The sequence below is a fragment of the Silurus aristotelis genome (assembly GCF_946808225.1).
Source record: "Silurus aristotelis genome assembly, chromosome: 9".
In the NCBI taxonomy this organism is placed as follows: domain Eukaryota; kingdom Metazoa; phylum Chordata; class Actinopteri; order Siluriformes; family Siluridae; genus Silurus; species Silurus aristotelis.
The window spans coordinates 3,134,393-3,147,599 of record NC_139582.1 but is presented as its reverse complement, the minus strand read 5'-3'; the positions used below and the strand labels follow the sequence as shown (position 1 = coordinate 3,147,599).

The 13,207-nt window shown below is 43.1% G+C and overlaps 1 protein-coding gene across 2 annotated transcripts in view; it reads right to left on the bottom strand.

Moving 5' to 3' along the window:
• The window catches only part of hsd17b12b (hydroxysteroid (17-beta) dehydrogenase 12b), a 31,037-nt gene that overhangs the window by 16,324 nt on the left and 1,506 nt on the right, over positions 1 to 13,207 (bottom strand). For both annotated transcript variants that reach the window (XR_014534977.1, XM_083550053.1), the window contains exons 2-3: positions 3,696 to 3,742; positions 436 to 511 (exon numbers count right to left, since the gene is read on the bottom strand). Coding sequence is in view for 1 of the 2 variants with exons in the window: in XM_083550053.1 (XP_083406179.1) it covers positions 436 to 511; positions 3,696 to 3,742 (123 nt within the window). In the remaining variant the exon portion in view is untranslated. The remainder of the gene's footprint in view (positions 1 to 435; positions 512 to 3,695; positions 3,743 to 13,207) is intronic.

Below are 13,207 nucleotides of genomic sequence, written 5' to 3'. Positions count from 1 at the left end.
GCTGAGTGATCAGCTCATGAAAATACCTGCGTGACCAGCTCATGGTCTAACCGCACGATCAGCCCATGGAACAGCTGCACAATCAGTTCGTGGAATAACTGATCTACCCACGGAACAGCTGTGATCTGCATGATCAGCTTACAGAATATCTAAGTGACCAGCTCAGGGAATAGCAATGATAGGCCATAGTCCAACTGCAATTTCAGCCCATGGAACAGCTGCGTGAATGATCAGGCAGGTATTCCTAATAAACTGGATGATGAATATATTTCAAGTTTAATAGGTTCTGACAGCACTGTGCTTTGCTTTGCGGAACATGATGAAAGTGGTTCTAGCGCACGCTGAAATGGATCCAGTCTGAAGTCTGGTGAATAAAATGAGAAGAAAAGCACAAAATCGTGTTAACGTGAATTCGGAAGATCAAAAAGCACGTACCGATGGCTTTAGACACTTCATCCAGCTTCTCCTGACTACGACTGATGAGGACGATGGAAAAGCCTCGCCGTGCAAGCTGAGGAAGAAAACACAACCAACATTACAACACGTTACGGCGCGTGTTCCTTGTACTGCCTGTAAGCATGGTGGGAATAATAGACGTGCTAATAACTTACACGTCTGATCAAAACACGTTTATTGTTTTTGAGAGACGCATACATTTTCCTTTTGTTTCTACGCAACAAATTATGTAATTAATCCCAAACGAGTCTCCAACTCCAAAGGCAGAAATGCAGCCCTGAACTTGCAAGGACTGCAAATACTCACACACAAACTCACGCTCTCACGTACTCAAAGCACGCACACACACACACACACACACACACACACACACACACACACACACAGGTTTACACTTCTTAAACCCGGTACAGTTTTTGTGCTCGGGTTTGATCCGAGCCCCTTCTGCTCAGCATGACGAGCCGCAGCCGTGCACTGTGGTGCTCCTCTTCTCCTCTCCTCAGCTCCACTGCTGCTCGCTCAGGTGCACCTCCGAAAACCAATTTCACTCCAGCATTTAAAGTTCGAGCAAATAATTCAGAAACGCAACATATTCTCTACGCGAACGCCGACACTCAGACGAGCAATCCTGCCTCGGCTCCGTCACGGAGGCTTCAGAACCGCCTCTTTCGGGATCTCAAATTGGTTGGTTAAAAGCTTCAGAAGAAGTTCAGACATGATTTTATTAGCCCTGAACTTGCAAGGACTCCTCCATCGTGCTTCACTGTTGCTTGCTGACACTCATTATTGTAGCGCTGTCCAGCCCTTCAGGAAATGACCTGCCTCCTGCTACAGCCAAATATTTCCGATTTTACCTCATCAGTCCTGAGCACCAGAGAGTCCCATAAGTCGCTTAGCCTTGTTTCAGAGGTGTGGCTTTTTAACCACAATTCTTCAAAGAGCACCATATTTGGCCAGACGTCTCCAGACAGTAAACGGGTGTACCCAGGTCCCACTGGTGTCCACCCATTCTTTGCTAATGGCACTGCTGCTGGACATCTTCCGATCTTAAAAGGATATCAAGCATGATGAGTCTTATCTGCTGCTTTAAGTTTCATTGGCTGACCACTTCGTCTGCACTTCTCAAAACTGCCCATTTCCTTGTATTCAAAATATATATGCTTTGAGATCTTTGACATCACATCACTGATGCAGTAGAACTTCCTTGTGTCTTGTTGCTGTGATCAGTCTTGCTATGGGGTAAGACCTGTGACATGAAACTGTCCTCCACACCCTCACCTTAGTAGCATAGCTTGGCTGTTCCTCAACCAGTTTAAAGTGCATACAAGCTGTTTCTGTTTTAGTTCATGACTGGGTTTCTTCCATTTGCTCAGCTTTGCGTTTAGTAAACCGAAGTCTAACTCAGGGAAATGGGAAATTTCGGATCTAAAAGTTGGTGACCCTGGGGCATTGGAGATAGTTTGGAACCAGTTCGAGCTTGTTTTGAACCCCCTGCCATTAATTATAATAGCGCAGTGGAGTAGTGAAAGGAATTTCAAAGCCGAGAGTATCGAGCTGCCATTGTGAGGAGCCATCGTCGCTCAGCTCCACAGCACGGATCATCAGGCATCATTATGATTGCTGAAAGTTTTTACAGTGAACGCTCGTTGTGCACCACTTCCACTGCTAAATAATAATAATAATAATAATAACAATAACAATCGTAAATAACAGGAGGGGGTTCGAAACATTTACATTTACAGCATTTAGCAGACACCCTTATCCAGAGCGACGTACAAAAGTGCTTTGAGTCTCTAGTAATGAATAAATCTACACTGGTATGCAAGATTACAAACTTAATGTAAATATAACTCTTGAATTCTACAAACTTGGAAAATGCTAATTTAGGTATTTCAGGAAAAGGTAGGTCTTCAGTCATCGCTTGAAGATAGTCAGGGACTCTGCTGTATGGACATCTAGGGGAAGTTCATTCCACCACCTCGGTGCCAGAACAGAGAAGAGCCTTGAAGTGTACATTGAAACGAGCTCGCACGGGTTCAAAAACTCCTAATTACACATTTTTTTTCAAAATATACTCGCAAACATTTTACAGTAATTATGGTGTTTTAAATTATGTAAATCATCAGGACACCAAACTGAGCTTTTGCTTTGTTTCCACACGGACGGTTTTAATTGCCGGATGTGTGCATCATGGCCGGGTTTTTTTTTTTGGTCTGGGGAATAGGGATATGTTTCTGATCCATCACCACAGTAGATGGCGGTAATGCTCTATTTAAGAATGCGAATCGATAATGACGAGGAAAAAGAAGAAGGGCAAGAAGGAGGATCAGGGCAGTTTTCGGTGCTTGATTTGAGATTTGGTGCATCATTAAAAAAAAAATGTTTAGTGATTAAAATACATTTTCGATGGAGGTTTTATTTTTATGTCTGAGAAAAAACGTTATATATATATATATATATATATATATATATATTTTTTTTTTTTTATTACATTTCAATAAATATAAGTATATAATTGTAAATAATAGTTTAAAGTTTAGTTTCCTAACACACCAACAGATGGAAGCCCAAGTCTGCATGCACAGTCACAGGAAGCACCGACCTTCATAAGTCAGTTTGCCGAAAGACATCGTCATGTGTTCATCGGGAGCTGTGCAGCTGGTGCTGTTCTATTCACGTACGTTACCCACGCCTGCTATTCAGACCACATTTGCACCCGGTCACAGAGCTTCTTCTCGCCGGACACAACACTCTCACTACCGCCAGATTCGGCTTCTGAGGACTTCGCCCTATTCCTGAAGATGAAGATCTAGATCAAAGGTCGCCGTTTTGACACCATTGCAGAGATCCACCGTGAAACGCAGAAGGTGCTCGAGATGCTCTGAAGAAAAATGACTTTTAGAACATAGAAGTGGCAGGTACGCTGGGAGCTCTGTATAGTGGTGTAAGGGGGCTATTTTGAAGGTGATTGAGTGTAAACGTAGATAAATAAATTACTTTCTGGCAAACAGAGCTAGTCTTTTGAAACTTTGGTACCACCTGATAGACATACAGACGAAACTTGATGGCAAGCAGTAAGCAGGACGTGAGATCTATAAATGAGCAGCGATGTCGAAAGGGTGTGAGCTTTAAATGCTGCGTTTTAGAATGAAGTCCTCCACTAAGACCTCTCCACTCATGACTCATTGTGTTTCCTGTGAAAGAAAAATTTTTTTTTTTATGAAATACTGGAATCTTACCTCCTCCGCATAGGCTTTTCCGATTCCATCAGTGGCTCCGGTTACGACTGCGTGTTGAGAAAAAAAAAAAATGGAAGGAAATGGTTAGTTCGAGAAATGACACATTAACTACTTGTAGCGTGACACAGAACCACAAACGGTAGCGGCATGGAAAAATCCACTAACAGCATGGTTTCCTTTCCTGAACCTATCGTAAATGGCATTTTAATGTGATGAGGGAAAGAATATTATATTACTACATTTATGGATGTAATCAATTACGGCGCACACCCACACATGGATGCGTAACTCTGACGTCAGCATGACGTGCCACGTTGGTTGGGCAAAGTCCCCCGAAATGGAGAGCTGGAAATGGAATTGGGGGAATGAAGTGCTAACAGGATGTCGAGTGCGAGAGCGCTCCTCGGCCGTTCTTGCTCGGTCGTCCTTGCTTTACCAAGACAACACGGGCTATTTTAAGCCATTTGCTCCATCACCCCCTCTCGCTGCTCACCTCTGTAAAAATAAATAAATAAATAAATAAATAGCTGAAAGCGAAGCCATGGAAAGAGACAGGCTGAAGAAGCACTGCCTTGACACAAAAAAGAGCGAGAAGAGCTCAGATTCGTGACCGAGCCTCGCCTTGGCGTCGGGGGGGGGCACGGCCCTCGCGTCACCCTCCTTGACCTTGCCATGGTTCGTGTCATAGGAGGCAGAGCTCTGATTAAAGATTCACATGAGTGCTCTGCCTTCCACTGGAGTAGCGGAGAAGAGAGTGTGGAAAAGGAGGGAGGAAGGAGGGCTGACGAACAACAAGACAAGGGTGGGGTGAGTGAGGACTGATGCTGGGGGCAGCTAAAAATAGAACGAAAGAGTGAAAGGCAAGCGGCAACTACAGAGTACAGTCGAGAAGGGGAGGTGGCACACAGCTAGAGGCGAGGGAAATTTCTGCATGCGTTTAGATCATTTTCATTACGGAAAAAAAAATGTATGAGATCAAGATCTCGTGCAAATGCCTCGTGGCTGTAACGTCCCCGCGTAAATTTGTGCCGAATATTCAACGATCGAACCAAGATCAAAGATCCACAGGGTGAAGACGCACGTTCACGTCGATGCACATCAGCAGAAGAGTCGAAAAACCAAACAGACAAATGGATTCATTTCGGTTTAATTTGTATTGGTCTTTAAACAATTACCACAATCAAAACTGCTTTACAGAGATGCAGCGGATATAAAAGGATGTATGAGTTTATTCCTTATAATTGTACGTTTGTCCCTAACGAGCGAGCCAGTGGCGACTGTGGTGAGGAAAAACTCCCCGAAACTGCACGAGGAAGAAACCTTGAGAAGAACCAGACTCAAAACAGAACCAGTCCTCATCACCGAAAGTCCGTTCATGACAGTTCCATCACTGCCTTGCAGGAACAGGCGATAAAATAACCTGTGGTCCTCAGCCACTGTAGTAAACTGTTGATATTACAGTCTAAATCCATGCTCAGTACTGTAACTTGAGTGAACTCTTAACATAATGCAAGAACATTGAGATGTTGTTGTGTCCACACAATCTCAGAAAAGTGGAATGACGATATTGGTATAATAAATGTAATCGCCCAGCCCAGTGGTAGCTCCGTGTTTAAGGCTCTGAGTTACTGATCAAAAAGTCAGGGATTCAAGCTGCAGTATCTCCAAGCTGCCACTCTTGGGGCCCTTGAGCAAGGCCCTTATCCCTCAGTGCTTCAGGTCTGATGTATCACGGCCGACACTGCGCTCTGACACCGGCTTCCCAACATCTCTGGGATATGCGAAGAAAGAATTTCACTGTGCTGTAATGTACATGTGGCAAGTATAAAGCATCTTCCATCATTTCCTTCATACAACTGAGCAGCTGAGGGCACCAGCAGGGGGCGCTTCGTGACTACAACCTCTGTTGATCCTTTGTTGGTCCCAACTAAAGAGCACTCAGAATGCAGGTTTCTACCAGGCAATGAAATAATACGTTTATCACATTTATGGCATTTGGCAGATTAATGCATTGTCTGAAACCAACAGCAGGTGAGTAAAAGATTTCACTCTCCTCAAAAAAAAAAAAAAAAGGGAGGAATCTATTCTAGTATGATCTGTGAAGAGTGAGGATGCCCCCTCTGAGCGCACATCGCCGCTGCTGCTGCAAAATAGTCTGAGGGCTAAAAAAAGAACACAAGATTAAAAATACCAGGCCGGCGCTGCAGCCTCGTATGGATCGGCTGCGGCGCTTGAATACCAACAAGGCTCGGGGTCACATCTTCCCCTAGCGCAGAGAACGCAGGCTACAGAGGAAACCATAAAAACGGGCTCATGCATCAGGTGTCCAGCTGCTGATTGTTTTAATGAATGTTCACTGTCCTCTGGTGCATGAAAGATCGCAGTCCGTTCCACGGAAAACAGTGCTGGGATAAACATAGCCTTGTTCACAGGAGGGGGTACATGTGGCGTCCACGTGGATTGTGCTTTTTCTCCTCCGATGCAACCATGCTCCTTTCAAACAACTCAAATAACTTTTTCGGGTGTGTGCGTGTGTGTGAATGGGTGTTGGAAGTGCCAGCCTTTCTCTGTCCCTGGATGTCTGCAGCGTTACATAATAAAGAGAGCTTTTCATTGGATGGCGCGACCGAGGCTTGAAAGGGTCCCCTGGGCCGTGCGTGCTTTAAATAGCATGGGATGCCATGTGCCTTTCTCGACCGCTTTATTCACTTCTCTAAAAATAGCTCGAGATGCGTTTGATGCTTTCAGAAAGGGGTGGAGGAAAGTGCTACTCGTCTTCTGAGAGCGAGTAGCGCGGTAATACGGTTCCTAAATACCGATCAGTGATGACCGATAAGAACGTTTCACTTGAACGAGGGGACTCGGACTGTTCCAGCAGCTTTGCTACCTACCTCCACGAAAATATGCTTCACATGGTTTGGAGTCAAAGATCTTGAGTTGGAGTAGTAGCTCAGTGATTAAAACTAACTTCTGGTCAGAAGTTCATGAGCTCAAATCCCAGCTCCCAAAGCTGCCACTTGGAACCCTTGCACAGGACCCTCAACCCTTGAATGTTGAACTTCTTGTCAGAAGGTCATAAGCTCAAATCCCAGCCCACTAAGCTGCCACTCTGGGTACTTGAGCAAGACCCTTTCCCTCAAAGTTGGTCTTCTGGTCAGAAGGTTAAAATTCTAAAACTTCATCTTAGGGAATAGGGCAAAGGCCACAAGCTCCAAATCTGGCGAGTAGGGTGGGTACATGTCGTTTCCTGTGAGAAACTGTTGTGTGACGAGAGCTCGGTGAGCACGTGGTCCGAATAGCACCAGTTGCACAGCTCCCTATGTACACAGGACGGTGCCTTTTGGCAAATTATCTCATGAAGGTCGGTGCTACCTGTGACTGTGCGTGCAGACTTATTACAAAACTAGTCTCTGAACTGTTTGATACCACCTCGTATAGATCTCCTACACCTGAGGAAATATGTTTAAGCAAGACAATGGAAAACTTCCTGTAAGAAGGGTAGAGCTGGTGGGTAAAGAATATACAGAGGATTGATAAGTTTTTCTCCTGGTTTTCAGCTGGTCTCTCAGCTACACTGATTGCGTGTGCACGGTGATGGAGCCAGCATTCATTTTGGGTGAATGATCACCCAGTTTAGTATAGAATAGTTCTAATATAAACTACAGATCCACCACAACCCTGACCGGAGTTCCATGAACATTTATGGCATTTGGTAGACGCCATTATCTTAAGTGACTTACAACTGAGCAGTTGAGGGTTAAGGGACTTGCTGAAGGGCCCAGCAGCTTAGTGGTGCTGGGGTTGGAACTTGTGGCCTTCTGATCCACTGTCCAATGCCTTAAACTCTGAGTTCTCAAATCCCCTAGAGTGACTAATGTAGATCAATAAATCTCTTTCCATATGCAATCCCTTGAGTTTGGTCCTGGAACAGTGTAATAATTCAGAAAGTATAAAAATCAAGAAGTGTTAAATTCCCAATAATCTTTTACTCCAAGTTAAGGCCTATGAGGCCCATGGTTACGTTTGTGCCTAATAAATAAGGCTTTTGATGACGGAGCATGAAGAAGAGCCGAAGACAGAGAACTCTGTGTGTGTGTGTGTGTGTGTGTGTGTGTGTGTGTTCATGCAGGGACAGCAGGGGAGAAGCACACATTTTATGACTGGGAGGACAGATGGAGAATAAAGCAGCTCAGCTGAAGGGGACGATGTGCAAGAACGGGGTGACGGGGCACATGGCAGCGAGGGTGCACATCACGAGAGCGATATAAACTAACACACGCACACAGATTCACACGGCCAATCGCGTTGCTGCCTCCAACCAACCAATTACAAGCTGGGATTTCAGATGCCTTCATTCACAAAAGCAGAAACATAAACCGAAAGGGAATTCACACATCACGAGAACCTGTCAGGAACGAGCTGAGAATAGAGCTGTTTAGGATTGGGGTTTTTTGGCCGAGTGTGAACGCGTACTGATTTTTACAAGTGCTACTCAATCCCACAGCCAGGGGTCTCCATGTAACAGGCCATATGTTCATAACGCATGCACATGTCAAACTGAAAACACATGTACAAGAGGATACAGTATTACGGAACATGTACTGTGGGTAGTGCTGGTAGAAGTGGCAGCTAAATGGATAAGATGTTGGACTTTAGATTGAAAGGTCATGAGTTCAATCCCAGTACCACCAAGCTGCCACTTCTGTGCCCTTGAGGCAAGGCCCTTAACCTTCAAATGCTCAGCTGTCTAACTCAGATAACTGTAAGGTCACTCAGGATAAGGGCATCTGCCAAATGCCATAAATGTTAATGCTAGGGGAAGTAGTGTCTCGGTGGTAAAGATGTTGAACTTCTGATCAGAAAGTCATGAGTTCAAATCCAAGCAGTGCCGATCCCTTGATCCTGGGCCCCTGAGCAAGTCCCCTTAAGGCTCAAAATGTGAAAAACGTAAATAAGTCAAGTCTTGGTTGGCAAGTCTGAATGCTCAGGAGGTTGTGAGTGCTAATCCCAGCACTGCCAATCTGCCCCTCATGGGCCCTTGAGCAAGGCCCCTAACTTTCAACTGCAAAATTTTAAACATAACCACATCATTCTGAAGGTCCTGGGTTCTGATCCCAGCAATCAAAATCTCCAACACCTGGTCTATTGAACAAGGCCCTTGAAAGCTTAACTGCTCAGTTATAAGTTATTTAGAAGGTCATGGGTTCTAATCCCAGCACTGCCAATCTGCCACTGCTGGGCCCTTGAGCACGGCCCCTAACTGCTCAGTCCCAACTCATTATAGTGGAATCTCCAAATATCCCAGCACTACAGTACAGAAGGGAATTTTAATAAACAAATCCGATGAATCACTCGGAAGGTATAAATCTGTGATGTGATTGGACACAAGCAAATATTAACATATTTATAATATCTATTATTACCATATTTGTTCATACACTTATCTTGGGTAACAGCTGTATCCTGGTCAAGGGTGTGGTAGATGCACCGTGTACACACACCTTCACACCCCTTATACGCAAATAAAGCGATTTAGAATCGCCTTTTACCTTCCTGAGGTTCCGTTAGCTTTCAGGAGGCGGCAAAAAACCAGAGAAAGCAGAAACATGGAGTAACACAGGAAGAGAAACACCACACAGAACGAGGTTCGAGTCCCGGTATCGCCAAGCTGCCAATGTTGGGCTCTTAAGCAAGGCCCTTAAACCTCTCTGGTCCAGAAACATCAATGAAATATTCGAAGACAGAATTGTGCTGCATTGTACAATTGGCAAGGAAAAAAAAAAACCTTTTACCTCAATATCATTTCCTTCCATTTATTACAGAGGATTTCTTCCTTAGTCGTGAATGATGGCTGCAGTCATTTTCCTGTCATATACCCCTCATTCCTGAGCAGAATTAGATTACTTTCTTCAAAAAGAACTCGTGACGTGTAATCAAATCTGCCCGATGTTAAAATCCTTCGAAGCAAAGGAAAAGAACGAGAAATAAGGGACTGATTGGGACTCGTGTTCCTCCGACTCCTTTGTAAAGCTTTGCAAAGTTTACAATTTACTAATTAAAAGCCACTAATCATCTCGCGATTAAACCCGCCGATACATCGGTCACCAATCAGTCACCAGGGATCTGATCCATTTTAGTTCGAAAACCTAAACCGGTGTCTGCACCAGACGGACGAGTTGAAGATATGATCAGACAGCGTAAGAATAAACAACTCTTAAGCAAACATAATTAATGATCGTGACGCCAGAGGACGGCAAGGTGAAGCGGACTTTTGAACTTCACTGCTGCACTTTGTTGAACCTCGGTGAAGGGAGATCATGAGGTGATCCTACTGATCTCGTGGAATTAGAACAATGAATCAGATTTCGTCTACATGCAATGTCAGTGTAGACAGACAGAGAGAGGAAAAAAAGAAAGTGCATAGCGACACAATATATATAAATCGTGTGTGGGAAAAAAATATAAATACACACACACACACACACACACACACACACACACACACACACACACACACACACACACACACACACACACACCTTTGAAAAAATTGAATAATCTGCCGATTCTTTTTTATTATTATTAATTTATTTTTCCGATAAATCGGATAATAATGAGCTTTTTTAATTCAATGTTTTGCTTATTATAACTCTATTAAACGATAATTTAAGGTATTAATGAAGAAAAGTGTTATTAAAAAAAAAAAATGCAACAGCCACATATTGAGTTTATTAGACACCTTAATGTTTTTAGCGGCTGCTAGTTGAGAAGCGTATCGGGGGGGATTTCTCCTTTCAACAAATTCACTCATGCTGGTTGTTTGCATGAAGAAAAAGTGAGCGAGGATGAAGCAATTTGTGTAAATCAACTTTTGTATTGTTTTTTTTTTTGTAGATGGCAAGTTGACAACCATGCTTACAAAAACCCTATATAAAAAAAAATTGTTAAAAAAAAAAAAAATACACTTTGTTCATTTGTGGTGGGATCAGCATCTAAAATAATTTATTGAATGTTTATATAATGTTTTATAATTAAATGGTAAATGCAGAAATTTAAATATACAAACATTGAAGTCACTGCTATAATAAACAAATACTATAAAAAGAGAATAAAAACACACCAGTGTGTTTTCTTTTCATTTGCTCGTGCATCACTGTGGTGATTCCATACACACAAGCTCCACTTTACATAACTTCCAGGTACAGTTTTCTTTGTTGCATTTAAAATAAAATGCTTTTAAGGTTTTGGATGACTTGGGACGCACACTTCCTGCTGCTAACTGGCTCCTTTACTGCCCGGCATTTTGCATTCATTAACAACGAGTTTCATTGTCACTAAGTTGTTGCATCTCTAATTAATAGATAACAGACAGACAGACACCAATAATGCAACAATGTTCCACATTCCTCTCTTTGATTTTTTAGATAGATAGATAGATAGATAGATAGATAGATAGATAGATAGATAGATAGATAGATAGATAGATAGATAGATAGATAGATAGATAGATAGATAGAGACGCCAATAATGCAACAATGTTCCACATTCCTCTCTTTGATTTTTTAGATAGATAGAAAGATAGAGAGATAGGAGTCTGGTCGGTATGTATATATACACAGCGGAACCTCGATACTTGCGACCTTGACACTCGCGACCTCGATAGTTGCCGATTTTTCATTCAAGTTCAAGAGTAGCTCGCAAGTTAGATAGTTCACGAGAAGCCGCGAGTGGCTCGAAGGTTCGGTGTAACATTCCAAAACAGAGTTTGCACTAAAATAAAAAATAAAAAAATGCTTGAAAATCTATGTATTATTGTATTATTCATTTAAAGTAGTAAATAAAACATTTATGACAAATCATTCAAATTTCTTCGAAAAAGGAACCATTAAAATAAGAGTCAAAACCTCTAAATTTTTTGTTACTCGTAAGTGGTCACAGAGCGTAACCCCCCGCCAGTATCGAGGTTACACTGTACCCACCGACCATTTACATTTACGGCACTTAGCAGACGCCCTTATCCAGAGCGACATACAAAAGTGCTTTGAGTCTCTAGTAATGAATAAATCTACACTGGTACACAAGATTACAAACTTAATATAAATATAACTCTTGAATTCTACAAACTTTGAAAGTGCTAATTTAGGTATTTCAGGAAGAGGAAGGTCTTCAGTCGTCGCTTGAAGATAATCAGGGACTCTGCTTTACGGACATCTAGGGGAAGTTCATTCCACCACCTCAGTGCCAGAACAGAGAAAAGCCTTGAAGTGTACTTACCTCTCATTCTGAGAGAAGGTGGTACCAGTCGAGCAGTGCTGGAGGATCTCAGACAGCGTGGTGCAGTGCGAAGCGTGTTGAGGTCACTGAGGTAAGATGGTGCTGGTCCATTTTTGGCCTTGTAGGCAAGCATCAGTGTTTTGAATCTGATACGTGCAGCTACTGGAAGCCAGTGAAGGGAGCGCAGCAGTGGGGTGGTGTGGGAGAACTTGGGCTGATTGAACACAAGTCGTGCAGCTGCGTTTTGGATCATTTGCCGTGGACGAATAGCGTTCAGGGGAAGACCTGCCAGCAGAGAGCTGCAGTAGTCAAGTCTTGAAATGACAAGAGACTGAACAAGCACCTGGGCAGCGTGTGTGGACAGAAATGGTCAAATCCTTCGGATGTTATAGAGAAGAAATCGACAAGAATGAGCGACATTAGCAACATGTGGGAAGAAGGACAGTTCATTGTCCATAGTTACCCCAAGGTTATGAGCAGTGGCTGAAGGGGAGAGCAGAGAGTCATGAAGTGTTATTTGGAGATCTTGACCTGGAGATGAATCACCTGGAATGACCAGCAGGTCTGTTTTGCTGGGGTTGAGTTTAAAGGTATAATAAAGGTATAATGTTATGACCAGTCATAACATTATACCTTTATGAGCGGTGAAGTGAAGAACACTGATGATCTCTTCATCATGGCACCTGTTAGTGGGTGAATTTATTTATTAGGCAACAAGTGAACATTTTGTGCTCAAGCAGGAAAAAATGGGCAAGCGTAAAGATTTCATTGAGTTTGACAAGGGCCAAATTGTGACGTCTAGACGTCTGGGTCAGAGCATCTCCAAAACTGCAGCTCTTGTGGGATGTCCTGGTCTGCAGTGGTCAGTATCTATTAAAAGTGCTCCAAGGAAGGAACAGTGGTGAACGAGCGACAGGGTCGTGGGCGGCCGAGGCTCATTGATGCACGTGAGGAGAGAAGGCTGGTCCGTGTGGTCCGATCCAACAGACGAGCTCCTGTAGCTCAAACTGCTGAAGAAGTTCATGCTGTTGATGATCGACAGGTCACAACTTTTTTTTTTTCCTCCTTTCCATTCTCTTTTTATAGCATTTGTCCACTACAGCAGTAACTTATCTGTTTTCGAACGTGATTTACTGCGGCTTTACTACGTTCAAATGCTTGTTTTAAATGTTGGTTATATTTAATTTATGCATAATCATTTAATTATTATACTTTTAATTAATTATATTCTAGATGCT